At 40.9% G+C, this 18,638-nt stretch overlaps 1 protein-coding gene across 2 annotated transcripts in view; it reads right to left on the reverse strand.

Annotated features, from left to right (window-relative positions):
* The window catches only part of LOC137525000 (sodium channel protein type 2 subunit alpha-like), a 173,866-nt gene that overhangs the window by 78,739 nt on the left and 76,489 nt on the right, over positions 1-18,638 (reverse strand). For both annotated transcript variants that reach the window (XM_068245616.1, XM_068245617.1), the window contains exons 3-7: positions 15,515-15,635; positions 10,310-10,397; positions 7,285-7,413; positions 5,508-5,581; positions 1,604-1,804 (exon numbers count right to left, since the gene is read on the reverse strand). In XM_068245616.1, coding sequence (XP_068101717.1) covers positions 1,604-1,804; positions 5,508-5,581; positions 7,285-7,413; positions 10,310-10,397; positions 15,515-15,635 — 613 coding nt within the window. The remainder of the gene's footprint in view (positions 1-1,603; positions 1,805-5,507; positions 5,582-7,284; positions 7,414-10,309; positions 10,398-15,514; positions 15,636-18,638) is intronic.

Raw genomic sequence — 18,638 nt, forward strand, 5'->3', positions numbered from 1 at the left:
TTATGCACTAGACCTTAGGTACGCATACCCCAGGAGATATTTCAGTGCCCCAGAGAGTACTTGAAATTGGCATAGTCATTAATAGTGATGAGCAGAAATTACACATTGTAATTCACAATTACGCATCGTAATCTGAAATTTTGGGGAAAATCTTAATTAATTTTGTATGTAATTGTAATCATTCGTAACTTTGCCCCCATACATGCTATTGCTACCAGTGGTGGGTCAAAATTTTGCATCTAAATTTGCATTTAGGCATTGAAAGTGTAATGCGAAATTTAAGGGAAAATCGTAATGAATTTAGTATGTAATTGTAATATTTCATAATTTCGCATTTTTTTTGCGTAATTTTCGCACAATTTTGCAAAATTTTGTGCCAACTTTAGCGGTTTATAGCAAAGCCCCCATGTTATAAAGAATATTGGATACAAGTCACAAAAATAATTATTCAAAAGGAACACTGTAGTTTTTGAAAAATCAATTTTAATTATGCAAAGAGAAATGTTTTTTAAACTGTAATCTTTTTAGTTGAAAAAACATTTTTTCTTTGCATTTTTCAAATCGATTTTCTCAAGAAAGAAAGACGAGAACACTTCATACTGCACCTGCGCAGAAAGCTCTCGAAGGCGCGAGTGGGTGTGAGGACGCGCATGGCTATAGCCACGCAGGCGCAGTTGCATTCGTCTAGTCAGACGAATAATTTGTTGGTGACCGGTGGAGGGGGAACAGAAGATTCTTCAGTGATGGTGAGGGACAAGTTATCTGCAGGGGGAGGGGGGGGGGGGTTGCGGGGGCAGTAGACCCAGACAAGTGTCAGTTTTTGATTTTTAAAGGAGCCCACAGAACCCCTTTAAGGAGAATTTGCCTCACTACTTCTGTAGGGTGCAAAAGTGAGGAGAATTTTTGCCAAATGGGACAGAGACAAGATGGAGATGGTTTTCGACTTCTTGATTGATGTTCTTGCCTTTTATGAAAATACTTCTTCCCACTTTCTGCCCAGGTCATTGAGGTTATCCCGAGAGGAAGTGAGTAAGATCTTATCATGTCGGGCACTCAGGAATAAATTCATGGGATCCAAGCAGCTTTGTTTTCTGAAGCTTGTCCTGGTTCTTTCTAATAGCTGTAGGAGCTGCCATTTCCCCCTTCTCCCCTTCTGTATGCCCTTACGTATCCAGGAGATGGTGTGAATGTAGTCTAGTGTGACTACTCTAAACTGTTTGAAGCACAGTATCCTACCCCCCAATCGGTGAAAGCTTTTGTTTGCTCATTACTACTGCAAATTACAGTCCTTATCTGCCTGCTCTTTCTGCAGGTGGCAGGCTGCAAAAGTAGCCATTAAAGCCTCTAACAAACATTTAAATGTAAAAAGAAGAGGTATAATGGATTTTTATAGAAATGAGCTACATTGTTAGCATAAATGTTTAATGCGTTATTGAAATGCCCCGGGGGCTAAAAATGCTGCTTGGTTCACTTTAAGATCTGACAGAGTTTAGAGCCCTTAACCACACTCTGTGTAAAATTAATAAAAACAAAAACAAAAAACAGAATCCAGTGAAAAAGTTACCAGTCCATGTGATTGAAGCTTCTCAAGCTTACAACTTACTTTCATTTAATGCATATCCCTCGAAGCTCTCATTGAGAGGTATCTCTGGTGTTTCAAAGAGTACGCATTTATTCTGCAGACTCCCCATGAATAGCTGTAGTGCGATGACTGCAAAGAAGCTCAGACAAAACACTGCCAGAATCATCACATCGAAAAGCTTCTTAACTGACTGGAGCAGAGCCCGCAAGATGATCGATAGACCTAGAAAATAAAATACATGCAGAATACGTTAAAAAACAACAACAACACCATACTCCGACTATTCAACAAACTCCTCCCTATTTCCGTTTGTCTTGATAATTACTTAAAGGGTACCTGTACGGATATGTAATATGGGTCCTGATTCCCTAACCTACAGTAAAATTTCTGTGCCTTAAAAACGCATTAAAACTTTACAGGTGTTTGATCAACAAATGTAGGGTGCTTTGTACAGATACCGCAACCTGCAATATGTACATAAATAGCATACGCATTGCTAGTATATGCTTGTTACGTTAATAGTGTAATGGGCATTGGGCATTACAGAAGCAACACACACAGTGTGCATTGATTCACAAAGCGGTGATAACCCAGTTAAAGACTTTAGGCGTGATATCCATTTTATCATGCCTAAACTCAGTTTAGGCATGATAAGTTTAGGCATAATAAGTTTAGGCATGATAAGTTTAGGCGTGAAAAGTTTAGGCGTGATAAGTTTAGATAAGTTTAGATTGCAAAGTCCCGCGCGAAAAAGCAGCGCCATTAAACTCTATGCGACGTTTCGCGCACCAGACTTTGCTAGGGCAAAACTTTTGATCAGCTGTGCACTGCGGTGCTAACCCAGTTGGTGCTATAGTTATCATGCCTAAACTTATCCTGCCTAAACTTATCACGCCTAAATTTATCACGCCTAAACTTATCACGCCTAAACTGAGTTTAGGCATGATAAGGGACTTTTCACCAGCGTGCTAACAGTTTGCACCGCTTTGTGAATCAAGCCCATTGTGTACATGACTCATGTTGGCAAGGCCATTTATACTTTTCCGCTCTTAGGCCAAGTATGTTGGGGCTTCCCTTCTGTGTGCTGTGGTGCCCCAACATACTTGGCCTAAGAGCAGAAAAAGTATACATTCGGCCTTCCCTCCCTCCCTCACCCCGCCATTCAATCACAGTGATCAGCTGCCATAGGCATCAGCCTATGACAGCCAATCACTCCTGAGCCTCCCATGGGGACAGCTGTGCCACACGGCTGTCCCCAGTACAATGTAAATAGACAACGGTTTCGCCATCTAATAAACTCCTAGCGGTGATTGCCACTGGGAGACTGATTCAAGCGGAGATGCACGCGCATCGGCTCCTGCAAAACCCCGCCCCAGGACTTTACACCACTTGGCGTTAAGCAGTCCTGGGGCTGCCACCACATCCACGCCAATCGGCGTTGGACAGTTGGCAAGTAGTTAAACAACAAATAAAACCCTAGAATAGGTAAAAATGTTTAGGTGTTCTCATTTGTTTATTTTCACCTCAGGTTCACTTTAAGGGGGACTTGAAGTGAGAGGAATATGGAGGCTGCCATCTTCATTCTCCAATAAGCAATGCCAGTTGCCTGACGTTAGTGCTGATGCTCTGCCTCTAATGCTGTAAATCACTGGCCCAGAATGAGCATGCAGATCTGATATTATCACTCTGGTCTAACTCTACTGGCTACATGCTTTTTGCAGGTGTGTGACTCAAAAACACAAGCCGAAAGGCCTGTACACATACCTGACTAAGTCGGCCAATAACAACTACCAGAGCTGATAGTCAGACATGTTTACAGCGGGCGCCGACTTCCAAACCCACAAGCAATCCACCTGGCGGATCATCTCCACTTCCACAATGGCTGATTGCATTGTCTGTGCCTCTCCCCCACCCGCCGCTTGACGTCATGCACACACCCTCCGCGCCCTCCCCACATAGCAACAGAATGGGTTGTCAGCTACATAGCAGACAGGCATCTGTACAGGCTGGCCAGTGATGTCACCCTCTGGGGGATCTGGTCCCAATCCCCAATGGGCAACATAAAATCAAGAGGTGGGCATGCACCATTAAAGCTCAGCACGATAGCCATTAGCCAGGCAGCTCAAATTGATTATAAGGGAATGAAGGTGGCAGCCTCCATATTCCTCTCACTTTAGGTACCTTTAAAGAGGAACTCCAGCCTAAACAAACATACTGTCATTTAGTTACATTAGTTATGTTAATTAAAATAGAGGCAATATAATCTCTTACCCACACTGTTTTAAAAGATCAGGCAAATGTTTGAATTTATGATGGCAGCCATCTTTTTGGTTGAAAGGAGGTGTCAGGGAGTATGAGACACAGTTCCAACTGTCCTGTGTCCTGAGCACCTCTCCCAGTTGCTAGGCAACGTGAATAACAACATAGGAAATCCCATCATGCTCTGCACAGCATCAGGGAAAAAAAGCCCGGGATTTTTTTCTTTGATGGGTGGAGCTTAGCTAAAAATGCAGCTAAAAATGATGCTTTGGTAAGAAAAACAAAGTTCTGATGCTGTGAAATTGTTAAAGTTCAGCTGAGTAGATTTTTAGTCCGGAGGTTCACTTTAAGGAGTTGGCTAGACTTGAGGGAGGAGGAAGGATATGATCTTTTTTTTTCTTATCAGTTTTTCCTTGTCCCACTTTTTATATATTCATGCGCAATGTTTTAGAACATGTTTTTAGAACGTGTTCATCAAGCAACATAATGCACATCCATTTCATAAATTGATAAAGAGATCCTGAGTGATCTTGAAATGCTGGCCTCACGGTGTATGTCTAATGAACACTACATCAGCCAACAAGGAAGTGCCGGCTGTACATGCTTGCGCTCCACCTGCCTGAGAGCTGTGGCCTCTGTTGACGCATCAAAAAAAGGATCAAGTAATTTGCAATCTTTTAGTTTAATTAATCAAGCTTTATATGTGAAACTTCTGACCTGCCAGAAGATCTTATTTTTTCTTTCCAGTGAGACCAGTGATTCAGCAATAAAATGATAAAACATTGACTGTCTTTATTTTATAAACGATTTTGTTAAATTCAATGTTATCATCGAATCTAATCTACTCTACTCCATCTCTAATCTACTCTACATCTACTCCATTAAAAATATGGATACCTTAGAGACCATTTTTTGGAGTGCCGTGAAGGGCTTTGCCTTACTTTGAACACTCATCAGAAGGTTATAAGACACTGTGTGCAGGGCAGTTCTTTCATGAAGCAACGTGAATCCCGTGCTTCAGGGCGGCAACGATAAGAGGGCAGCAATAGGGGGCTCCACTCCCTAAATGTCCCCCTCCTCGCACTCCCCGTCTCCACCCCCCTGGAGGCACGGCGCCACTTCACTCACCTGCTCTCAGCATTCCAGCGATAGGATCTTCATCTACCCGTCCAGCGTTCTGTATCCATGGCTACAGTGTTGCCTCTTGTGACCTGTTATGTGCTGCCGGGTTACGTGAGGCACCACTGAAGTCAAAGAGGAAGCAGGACTTCATGTGTGTCTTTTGATTCAATTACTAATCTGCTAAAAGCGGGTGAGTGATGCGGCACCGGTGCAGCATATACCTGGCATCCTTGGGATCAGATGCTTCAGGCCAGCAGGGAGGAGATACTGTCTTGGAGGAAGCAGAGGGAGGTAAGTGTAGTGCCAGTGCCTGCAATGCACAGCCCGATGTATCTCTTCTTTCCAGTCCATCTTTGCACATGTCGTGAAGGGGGGAGGGCGGCTGTGGGGGAGCTTCAGGCGGCAAAAAGTCTAGAACCGACCCAGCCTGTGTGGAGCTCCCCCTCCCCATCACTCATGAATTTGAAGCATGGAATGGTCAAACCACAAAGAAACACAAATAAAGCCATACGACACACAAAATATAGAAAGATAAATGCCTTACTTGGAATTTCTGCTAATACTCTGAACCCTCGGAGGGCTGCGAAGTTGCCTATGTTTATAAACTCTGCCACATACCTGTAATGACATCAAAACACTTGTAATACTAACAATGACAAAAAACCTGTGTTACTCACAATGGTGCCTTTTGTATCTTTTTTTTTCTCTTTTTTTTTTCTTCACAATTTTTAATAAAAAAAAAAACCCAGCCTCCATATTCTTCTTGCTTCAGGTTCCCTTTAAAAGCCAGAGTAATTTTCTCATTTCATGCTTCTCCCATTCATTTTCCGATAACGTTATCGCTACTTATCACACCTCAATGATCTATATAATATATGATCTATATAATGTTTTTTTGTGGGACAAACCAGGCTTTCTTTGGGTGGCACTTTTTGCTAAGAATTATTTTATTTCCTATGCATTTTAAAGGGAAATTAAAAAGTAGAAGTGCTTAGAGTAGAGGGGAATAATTGTATTATTTATTATTATTATTATTATTTTAATAAATTATAATAATTGTAATAATTAAATGTTAAAAAATAATATGTTTTTATATTTATTATTTTAATGTATTAGATTAGATTATTTTTTAATGTATTTTTAATTACATTTTCTTTTTGTCCCTTAGATGTCCCCACACTTTATCCTGTGTACTTATAACCGTACACAGGAAGTGTGTGTGTGTGCGTGCGTGCGTGCGTGTGCGTGCGTGTGTGTGTGTGTGCTTACTTTCATTTTATATAGGAGGATTTGCATTACAGCCAGGAAAGTAGCATTTTTTATTTTGTTAAGATGGCTGCCTCCAAAGCTCTATGGTGTCAGCCCCATACTTTAAATTACTCCATACGATTTGCACCATCTAAAATCGGTTCTTTATTAGGCTTTTCTTTAAAAGGGTACAGCATCTTAAAAGTTCATCTGTGGGAAAGTCAAAAATGACGCACAGGCGTTTCGAGCCATACTCGGTCCTTTCTCAAATCAAGACAGACCCACAGTGCGAGTGTGGGTCTGTCCTGATTTGAGAAAGGACCGAGTATGGCCCGAAACGCCTTTGTGTCATCTTTGACTTTCCCACAGATTAACGTTTAAGATGCTTTTAAGATGCTGTAACCTTTTAAAGAAAAGCCTAATAAAGAACTGATTTTAGATGGTACGAATCGTATGGAGTAATTTACAGTGTCTTGTGACTCCAAAGGGGATTCCTGCACGTCTACAACCATTGGTGCGGAGGCAATTACGTTATACAGCCCCATACTTTAAAGTGAATGGGAACCGAATTTAAAAAAATGAGACAGATACTTACCCAAGGAGAGGGAAGGCTCTGGGTCCTATAGAGCCATCCGCTCCTCTCCTGGTCCCCTCGTTCCAGTGCTGGCTCGCCCAGTAGCAGTATTTGACTAATTTAGTCAAATACTGCTTTACCCGGCCGAAGGAGGCTTCATAAGTCTTCATGGAGCCCGAGTGCTCCTGAAGAAGGGCGGCCCTGTACTGCACCTGCGCAAGCACGCTCTCTTGCATGCTCACGCCTGTGCAGTATGGAGTCGCACGTCTTTGGAAGGACACGGCTCCCGAAGACTTCCAAATACCCTTTCGGTGGGGGATTGAAATGGGGGGGAGCCAGCACAGGATAGAGGGCACCGAGAGAGGAGACGGAAGGCTCTATTATACGACCCAGAGCCTTCCCTCTCCTTAGGTAAGTATTTGCTTCATTTTTTTTTTAAATGCAGTTTCCATTCACTTTAAAGACATTGCAGTTTAAAACATAAAGAAATAACACTTACAACAGCAAAATGACGATAAAATCCAGCCAATTCCATGGATCGCGCAGGAAGGTAAACTTGCCTAAACAGAATCCTCTTGCAGTAATTTTAACGAGCAGCTCTAAGGTATAAATCACCATGCATGAGTATCTGTAACCAAAAATTAAATAGGCATATGAGACATTGCAGTATTTCAAGTAAAAGAGTCAAAGAGCTAAACAAAAGGTCATGCTTAAAATCTTTTAGGCACTCCGAACTTAATGTCTACACTACAGTATACAGACACTGTTTTGTATTTGAACTAAGAAAACAGACTTTGCTCTTCAAAACAGATTATCGTTTATAGTGTCTGGTGAATAATGATTCTTTTGTTTGAAATTGGCATTGCCCCTTCTTTTAGAGGTAAGCCATGTGTATGAATTATTATTTTTGTTATTATTTTTAGTCACATAATATAGATATATTTGTCATCCACTACCACCTATTTTTGAGGTGCCTTCCCCTCCCAGTTGTCCCTCCCTAAAATCTTGGTACAGAACAATTTTACCACGGGATCTAAGGATTTTCATTTTTTGTTTGCCATAGCATTATGGCATAGCATCCCCAAACCATGACACTTTCACCTCCATGAACCACCTTCATGGATGGTTGGGTTAATTTCTTCTATTTGGTTTACACTAATCATGTCCTCTATTCTGGTGTCTAAATAGTTTTTAATTTGAGACATACAATATCTGTCCGAAAAATATTATTCCAGAAGTCCTGGTATTTGTCTATGTTCTCTGGCAAACTTAAGTCTGGCCTCTTTTAGGTGGGCAGCAGAAGGCAGTGACGGACAGCTGAAACTGCTCTTGTGCATTGCCATGGCACTTGTTGACCCCTCCAAGGAGTCAAATCTGAGTGCAGCCCAGACCTTTCTCAGATGCAATATGTTTAAGGAGAACTTCAGCCTAAACAAACATACTGACTGTCATTAAGTTATATTAGTTATGTTAATTAAAATAGATAGGTAATAGCTCTTACCTACCCTGTTTTAAAAGAACAGGCAAATGTTTGGGATTTCGTGGGAGCAGCAATCTTTTCATGAGGGCAGCCATGTTTTTGGTTGAAAGGAGATGACAGGGAGTATCAGACACAGTTCCAACTGTCCTATGTCCTGATCAACCCTCCCAAATGCACGTGCTAGGCTTCAAAGCTCAAAGTTAAAATTAAAAAAACGGGAAAAATGCCCGGGCAGATTTCTTTGATGGGGCGGAGCTTAGTACTGTGCAGCTAAAAATGAGGCTTGGGTAAGAAAAAAAAAGTTCTGATACTGTGAAACTGTTAAAGAAACACCAAACCTTTTCAGTGCTGCTGAGTAGATTTTGGAGGTTCTCTTTAAGTGCTGACACGCATGGTATTACAAAAGATGCCATTTGGCTGCATTTAAATTGCACACCAAAGGTGCTTGTGGCTGGCAGATTGGACATGAATTACTAGACTAGTGCAAAGTTCAACCATCCATGTGAAAGAGTCCTTCCATAGTAAGGGTTTCCTTCTCGCACACCTTAAAGGCTCCAACACAAGTTATGCCTGGTACACACCACTCAGGTCAAATCGATAATTTCCACCAGGTCTGATCTGATTTTTGATCTTTTTTTTTTTTTTGCTCGATTTTCTGATCACATCTGTACAAAACCTACCAGAAAAGCACGATAGGAAATCAGATCAGACCTGTCGGAAAAATTATTGATTCAACCCGTCTGTCGGGAAATGGCATGGTGTGTACCAGGCATTAAAGTTGTGCAGTCTCTTTCTGATTTTAGAGGCAATCAACAGTAGCAAGTCTGTAGGGTTTTTGGAGACTTATTTTAAAGTGTGCCTGTAGGGAAAAAAAGTGTCCCAAAAGGGTACTCACCGTAATAACCCCTTAGGCTTTCCAGGCCCTCCTCCACCGGCTAGTTACAGTGCTGACTACTCTGCAAAACTATCGCTTACGTATAAGGAGTAGCACAGACCCGATCTTCTGAATAGAATTCCGAACATATTCTGAATTTCGTGCATTCCGAGTTTGCATTGATAAATCACAAAAATTGTAATTTATTGCAAATATATTTCAGCACCTGAATCACAAGGTTAAATATGGTCAGTGCGCATTTGTGAAAATATTTTACAATAGGTTTTTTTAATTTTGCATAGAATTTTCACACCTTTGCATAGAACATTGATGTCTGAAGTCCGTCCCATGCCGAGATACTTTAAAAGGCTTTTTTGGTATTTTACCAAACTTCTACTGCATGCGAGAAGTGAATTTGGAAAAAAAAAGTGTAAAATACGGAATGTGCTATTTTATTGACCTAAATTATTTTACAGAGCCTCTTGCAATTTCCTAGTGGGTTCTATTGTGTTGTGGTCATTGACATACACACTATAATGCACCCCAACATGCATACCGTGAGTTGAGAACACATGCACTAAATTGCTTACATGCATGCTTTGTTTAGTGGGTATAGGCCCAATAAAAAATATCAAAAAGTAATGGGGAGACATGAAGAAATTTGTCTGCAGTGGGAGATGAATGAAATGGGAGGGGGCATAATGAATTTGGGTATCAAAATCTAGATTCACTCCCTGGTATTAAATATGCGCCTTGCCTCATCACCCAAGTCTACAGTGAGTCATGAGGGAGAATTGGTATTCTGGCAGCAAGGGTCCTGCTAGTAAGTATGATTCCTTATGCAGGAACCAGGGGCGATAAGCACCATTCTGTTTAATTTCCCTAGTTTGGCCCCCTAGCAATCTTAAGAAGGGTGATATGGCCCTTTGTCTAAAAAGCTTGGACACCCCTGGCATAGAACGTTTGGAATGTATATGTTGGAATTTCATGAAATCCATGAATTCTGACTTTCAGCTTGAAATTGTGCAATTCCAATGTGAAAATGGAATTCAGAATTCCGCAAAATCCACCGGCTCATTCCTAGCCCTGACCACTAATTATACACAAGACATAGACACCATGGAGCACATGACCACAAAAAAGAAACATTAGGCATGCAGAGACACTTACTGTATGTTCCTCATCCAACCTGGTGGCTTTACCCAGGTCAAGTATAACCAGTTGATGAGAATAGTGAACACAATGAGACTTCTAAAAAATGTAAACCAGTCAAGGAAGGTGAACATTAAAGTATTGTGGGACTTAAATACTGTACATGTTCGAGTATTTAGAGCTGTTTTGGAAGTGAATTCAATTTGTCAATACAACCATACATCTTCTCGCATTTCCAGCACTAATACTGGGAACACACATACAATACAATAAAATTTCCCGTCCGAAACACGGACAATGGGTCGAGAAGTTGAAGTTGTACCGTATGTACTTGTCCAATGCAATTATCAGCGATTAGGCGCCCAAAGCGTAATTTGGGCACACAATAATTATTGTTATGAAAATTACGTCATACTTTTCAAAAAATTGTATTGCTCTGAAATTAGAACGTTATAGTTTTGGCATTTTTAATGTTTTGTATTTACGAATTATTCATTTTTGAAAATGATTATTTTGAAATGTATTGTTTTGAATATCAAAAATCATTAGGAAGGAGGGTTTTAGGGTTAGGCATCAGGATGGGGGGTTTAGGGGTCAGGAAGCGTGATTTTAGGGTTAGATGTCAAAAGGGGGTGGGGGGGGGGTAGAGATAGACATCCAGAAGGGGGGGGGTTCTTAGGCTTAGGCATCAGGAACGGTTTTTTAGGGTTAGGCACCAGGAACTCTGGTTTTAGGGTTAGGCATCAGGAAGGGAGGTTTTAGGTTTAGGTGTCAGGAAAGGGGGTTTTAGGCTTAGGTATCAAGAAGGGGGGTTTTAGGGTTAGGAAATGGAGGGGGGTTTAGGGTTAGGCATTGGAGCGGGAGGATTCTGTGTGAGAGTAGGGTTAAGTTGTAGCAAAATATTTTTAATATATACCTATGTTTTATTATGATAATTTACGCTACATACATTAGCAAGAAAAGCATGTGAACCCTTTGGAATTATATGGATTTCTGCACAAATTGGTCATAAAATGTGATCTGATCTTCCTCTAAGTCACAACAATAGACAAATCACAATCTGCTTAAACTAATACCACATAAATAATGAAATGTTTTCATGTTTTTATTGAACACACCATGTGAACATTCACAATGCAAGTGGAAAAAGTATGTGAACCCTTGGATTTAATAACTGGTTGAACAGCAATAATTTCAACCAAATGTTTCCAGTAGTTGCAGATCAGACGTGCACAACGGTCAGGAGTAATTCTTGCCCATTCCTCTTTACATAACTGTTTTAGTTCAGCAATACTCTTAGGATGTCTGGTGTAAATCACTTTCTTGAGGTCATGCCACAACATCTCAATCAGGTTGAGGTCAGAACTCTGACTGGGCTACTCCAGAAGATGTAATTTCTTCTGTTTAAGTCATTCAGTTGTTGATTTACTTCTATGCTTTGGGTTGTTTTCATGTTGCAACACCCATCTTTTTCTGAGCTTCATCTGGTGAACAGATGGCGTTAAGTTCTCCTGCAAAATGTGTTGATAAACATTTGAATTCATTTTTCCTTCAATGATAGCAATCCGTCTAGGCCCTGATGCAGCAAAGCAGACCCAAACCATGATGCCCCCACCACCATACTTCACAGTTGGGATGAGGTTTTGATGTTATTGTGCTCTGCCTCTTTTTCTCCACACGTAGTGTTGTGTGTTTCTTCCAAAAAACTCAACTTTGGTTTCATCTGTCCACAGAATCTTTTGGCAGTACTGCTGTGGAACATCCAGGTGCTCTTTTGCAAACTTTACACTTTTTTGGACATAATTTGCAAACTTTTTTTTTGGACAGCAGTGGCTTCCTCTGTGGTATCCCCCCATGAACTCCATTCTTGTTTAGTGTTTTCTGTAGTGTAGATTTGCTAACATGGATGTTAGCATATACCAGAGACTTTCGTAAGTCTTTAGCTGGCACTCTAGGATTCTTCTTCACCTCATTGAGTGATCTGCACTGTGCTCTTGCAGTCATCTTTACAGGACAGCCACTCCTAGGGAGAGTAGCAGCAGTGCTGAACTGTCTCCATATATAGACGATTTGTCTTACCATGGACTGATGAACATCAAGGCTTTTGGAGATAATTTTACCTTTTCCAGCTTTATGCAAGTCAACAATTCTTAATCGTAGTTCTTCTGAGAGCACTTTTGTGTGTGGCATCATTCACCTCAGGCAATGCTTCTTGGGAAAAGCAGACCCAAAACTGGTGTGTTTTTTTTTATAGGGCAGGGCAGCTGTAACCAACACTTCCAACCTCATCTCATTGATTCGACTCCAGCTGTCTGACACCTCACTCCAATTAGCTCTTGGAGGTGTCATTAGTCTAGGGGTTCACATACCTTTTCCATCTGCACTGTGAATGTTTATATATGGTGTGTTCAATAAAAACATGGAAACATTTAATTATTTGTGTGGTATTAGTTTAAGCAGGCTGTGATTGTCTATTGTTGTGACTTAGATGAAGATCAGATCACATTTTATGACCAATTTGTGAAGAAATTCATATAATTCCAAATGGTTCACATACTTTTTCTTGCTGCTATACACTTTAAAAACAAAGAATATCGGAAGATATTAACAATAATTTTTTTAATGAAAATGGGCGCCCATTTTTTTGCACCCTCAAATTCTTGAGCAGACCAGCTTTTGTAAACATAAAGGCAAATGAGACTTTACACAAAACTGGTTTGATTTTACAAGGCTGGACAACACTTGAGAACCAAAAAGGCTAACCTGTATTTTTTTTTTTAAATTGTCTGTTATTTGGTGGCAAAAAAAAAAAATGCAACCCTTACCTGGGTTTTATCATAACATAGTGAATATTGCTAACATTCATTAACGCCTAGGCATTATAATCACTTCTTGTTTCTTAAAGAAGACAAAGAAACACCTCTAGTACATGTCCCTAAAGCTGGCCACTAACGGTCCAATTTCTAGCGAAAAATCGTTCGCGCGATCAGAAATTCTGATTGGACGAAAAATCGTTCACTACACCATCAACTAACCAATCATTGATTCCTATCTATCACGACCACCAAGAAAATCCAAATTTTCGTTTAACAAAAATTCATTCAGGCGACATTTTTTTCACTCGTTCATAATCGATTGTGTCCACCAATGGAGATTATTTACAACCAATCCGATCAGAATTTCTGATCACTCGAACGATTTTTCGCTAGAAATTGGACCGTTAGTGGCCAGCTTAAGTGCCAGCTCCTTCTCCCTCCCATCTTACAGAGTAGCACAGAGAGCATTGTACTATTTACCTGTTCTACGATGCATGGTGTCACCTCTTCCTCCCGGGAGCCATGCTACCATCCTCTGCCTCCCAATGCATGTCACGTGATCAGGAGCTAGAGAATGATAGCATATGGCAAGTGACTGCCAAGAATAAGAGGGGATTGGACCCAACGCAGAACAGGTAAGTATAACCCTGCTCCCTGTGCTATTCGGCAAGTTGGTGGTGGTGCGGGGAGAAGTTTGACCAGCCATTATGAACAGAGGAGAGAGGTGCAGGGGACCCCATAATAATGTTGCTTTGGGCTGTTGTTATTGAAGAAGATCGTTTTGGCGTGCACTCTAACCCTGCACCTGACCTGGACGCACCATAGACATTATGTTATTATGTCTATGGTTGTGCAATTCGGAGGTCGGTGATCGCCGTACCCTGAATTACTACTCCCTCCGAGCTGCTTTGATTAGGAGGGTGAGGCTCTTACTCCACCCGGAATTTGTGCGGGAGCAGGGTGAGCTATCATTCAGCTCACCCTGTGCCAAAATGGCAAGCGCCAAAATCAGTGGCGTAGCTAAGGAGCAGTGGGCCCCGATGCAAGTTTTACATGGGGCCCCCCAAGCACTCTATATCGTAACAATTGATACGGCGCACCAAAACCTGCCAAGGGCAACTACAGTGTCAGAGTTGCAAGAAGGGAATGGGGAACAGTTTCTTAAGGATTACCACTATTCAAAGTATCTATAGAAGTGATTATTATGAGCACAGGACCAATAGAGAGCTGTATACTGTAGTTGACGGAGGGCCCTTCGGGGCCCCTCTGGCCCAAGGGCCCCGATGCGGTCGCTACCTCTGCAACCCCTATTGCTACGCCCCTGGCCAAAATGGCAGGCGGCAAATATCCATGGCTGCTTCTTGGACACCTGGGCCCTGATTCAGTTTAGAGATTTCTTATTAATTTTCTCCCGAGAAATTATTTCACACCTTATCAATGAAGAACCTTTACAGCCTCTATCAAGTAAACAAGTGCCCAAAATAGTTTCGACCACATTTATTTAAGTTTGATATTTATTTTTTTCACTACCTTTTTTGTGTCTATTTCCATGGAAATTTGAACACTGTGGACAGTTTAGACCAATCACAAGACTCGGTAAAACTTGGTAGTATCAGAGTATTTTTTTGAGTCCTGTCACAACACTTGAAATTCAAAAATACTCTGTAGTATTGGATTAATCATAAAATGCAGAGATTTACCTCAGAAATCTGAATATCATGATAAATTTTTGACCAATAATACCGAGTCTTACCAAGTCTTGGGATTAGTCTAACATTTCTGCAGTGTTCTGATTTCCACAGATACATTCTGCAGCCTGTGGTTGGTCCAATGCTTCCAAACTCTGTGATTGGGCTAAAATTTTCTAGTTGCGGTAACACGATATTTCCACAGAATAATGATTTTCTAGACCGATTCCCGTTTACCGCTGCAGTAAGCCAATTTTCAATTGGAAAGTCAGAAATTGGTTTTCTGCAGAAATCTTGCAGGCATCCCTAGTAGATAAGTTAAGAAAACATCTCTTGAGATAAGACACAAGAAAAAAAGATGACTGGATCTAAGCCCCCCACCCCCTGTCTGTGGCCATAAAACAGCAGCTGTGATATTTCAGTGTGAAGACGGTTCAGACTTGAAAACCCTGCAAAATAATGGGTGGCGGGATTTTCCACTAGCGTAGCAGAGTTTTCCAGTTCAGTGCTGTTTGAGAAGCACAGATGTCTCCATGTATAATACATAAATAGACCATAAATAGGGATATGTGAAGGAGCAGGCTGGAGTTGTACTTTGTTCTCTGCTTGAACTCGATGGACGTATGTCTTTTTTCAACCCAAATAACTATGTAACTATAATGCAGACTTAAGACTGTCCATAAGTGGTTAGTGTAAACCGTGTGCATTACATTAAGGATATGAGTGGACCGTTATCTTTATCGCTGCTCGACGTACAGGGTTGAAAGGAGTTAACATGTACAAGGCAGGCGTGGCATTGAAGCGGAAGATGGTCTTCTCTTTGTTCAATACTATAAAGGTCTGAAAGAGAAAAAGACATGCATAATTTAAGGCTTCAAGTTTTAACAGATTGCATTTGTTTTTATTGTGGATGAAGTTATCACAACCAGAAACTAAAGAGCATGTTAAGCAAAATTAGCCTGTTTAAATGTAATAACACTTTTAATCAAGACATTTACATGAAATATTTAAAGGATACCTGAGGTGACATGTGACATGACGACATAGACATTTGTATGAACAGTGTTAGGCATACAAATAACTATGCTGTGTTTCTTTTCTTTTTTCTGCCTGAAAGAGTTAAACATCAGGTATGCAAGTGACAGTTTCTCTCCAGTCAGGGACCTTGCCGGACAATAGCATAATGGCTGATAAGGAATTACAGCCATACAACTCTTTCTTGGAAGAGAACAGCTTCTGAGTAAGGGGATATTTAAAAAGTTCAATAGTTCTTATATTTTAGCTGGAGCACTGAAAGATGGTTTCACTTATAGGAGACAATACATCATTAAACACTTTTTTAGCTGAGAAGTAGGAGGAAAGGTACAATTGTTTATCTCAGGCTGTACATAAACCGTATAATGTCTTTACTAAGTGGCTACACTTCTCTCATTACAGTTATAAGAAGTGTTTATTATGTAGGTCCAGTGAATTTGGACCCATGAGTAGTGTTGGTGTTCGAATTCGAGTCACGTGAAGAGCAAATAGAAAACCAAGTGGACAGACCCCCTACTAACCTTCCAGCTAAGACTAAGGACCTGACTAAAGAGCTGCCTTGTCTGTCTTTAGATATGCTAATAAAACTTTCCTGGATTTTTCACCGCGCCGGTACTCAAAGATCTTCCGGTCCCCCACCGCGGCTCCGTTTCTTCACCGCTGACTTACAAGTTGACAGTCACTGCGCCTGTCCACGTGCATCCTCATTCGCGCTCCCATAGCCGAGTGCGTGTTGCACAGACACAGTACAAAAAAATCTCTACTGTGCATGTGCAGAACGCTTCTAGCGAGTTGGCTGGCAGAAGTGAAACTTTTTGTTACGGATCTTTAGGTCCGCTTTAAGTGGAAATAAACTTATGAGATAAACAATTGTATTCCTCCTCCTACTCCTAAATAAGAGACCTTTAGATGTCCCAAAGTTTAATGTTATGTTTAAAACTTAAAAGTAGATTTGTTTTCTCTTAGGTCAATGAAACAGTCTGTTCTGTGTCTTGGAAAGCTAAAATCTATGAACTATTTAGTTTTTGTATCTATCTCCTGCTCTTGGAAGCCCAGTTCTCAGCCAGGAAAGTGACTTATGGCTGTAATTCCTTATCAGCGTGGGACAATGCAACTGTTAGTTGCATTGCTGAATATTAACTCTTTCAGGCAGAGAAAGGAACACAGCATATGCTTGCCACTGTACATACACATATCTACTGTAACTCATCATGTTACATGTCACTTAAAGAGGAACTCCAGTGAAAATAATGTAATAAAAAAAGTGCTTCATTTTTACAATAATTATGTATACATGATTTAGTCAGTGTTTGCTCATTGTAAAATCTTTCCTCTCCCAGATTCACATTCTGACTTGTATTACATGGTGACATTGTTACTGTGGGCAGATTATGGAGCTGTTTCTAGCTGGTCTGGCTTTAACAGACAGCTATTTCCTGTCTGAACATTGTTACATTGTGACAGTTTGCCCAGAGTACCGTACGGTACCAGAGCCTCTTGTGGGAGGGGTTTCAGCACAAAATCAGTCATACAGCGCCCCCTGATGGTCTGTTTGTGAAAATCATTATTTTTCTCATGTAAAAGTGGGTATCAGCTACTGATTGGGATAAAGTTCAATTCTTGGTCGGAGTTTCTCTTTAAGGTATCCTTTAAGCAACATTGGAAGGCTATTGTACACACACTAGATGAGCATACGTCTGCCAAAGCAGTCAATAATGGCCTCAATTCACTAAGATCATGCTGAAGATAATAAGGCAACAAAAAACTTACCATCACCATCACATTACCATTGATCTTGCTTTATTAAGGTGGAGAGATAAGTTTTTACAGTGGGAGAGTTATCTTATCACTTCAGTCCTTAAGTTATCTCCTCTGTAGTTATTTTCACATGCAGTTAATTAACAGCCTGTCTTTAACTTTAGAATTCTGGAGTTATATTAAGGATTGAAACGTTAACTTTAGAGATCTCACCTTAACTTAAAGACAGAAGAGTTAACTTTAGGTTTGCCTGAGGTAAAAGGTTTCCTGAATACTACATACCTTATCACCATGGTGATAACTCTAGAAACATTATTAAAGACAGGAGATAAGCTTAGTGAATTGAGGCCATTGTCCATTTCGGGCCGACTTTTATCTAGCGTATGTATGTAGCTTACGACTGGATTTACTTTTGTGATCAATTCTGCCACTAATTATTGAATTGAGACATCTTCACAACATTTGAATCCAATCGCAGAAAAACTGTTTGAAAACATGTGCATTGTTGATTCAGTTGTTCAAAGCAGTGAAAACAAAGATTCTAATTGGTTGCTCAGGGCAACTACATCACTTTGCCACAGGGTTGCATGCGCTATCTTTTAAGGGCCCGTTCAGACTGCACGCGTTTCCAGCTGCGTTTTGGGAACGTGTGCGGGAGGCCGACACGCACGACATCAGACAGTGCATAGAGTGCACTGTCTGATGTTCACACTGCATGCGTTCCGGACCTGTGCGGTCCGGGAACGCATGCTGCACGCAGATTTTGTAAAAACGCGCGGCTGTCCCATTCATTTTTCAGTGATGACATCAGCTACGCAACACACACAAACGCGGATGGCGTGCATTCGTACGCGTTGAGTTCCGCACGCATGGCCATCCGCATTTTTGATCTGAACGGGCCCTAAACGCGTGCAGTCTGAACGGGCCCTAAATGAGTCCCACTGAGTACTGTCATTCCTCAGTCTCAACATTCAGTGACATAGCAGTTATGTGTTAGCATTTTAAGACAGGGGTAAAACCAGTAATGCAAGGGTATTGCATAATTTATCA

Source organism: Hyperolius riggenbachi, chromosome 7 (genome assembly GCF_040937935.1).
Source record: "Hyperolius riggenbachi isolate aHypRig1 chromosome 7, aHypRig1.pri, whole genome shotgun sequence".
NCBI lineage: Eukaryota > Metazoa > Chordata > Amphibia > Anura > Hyperoliidae > Hyperolius > Hyperolius riggenbachi.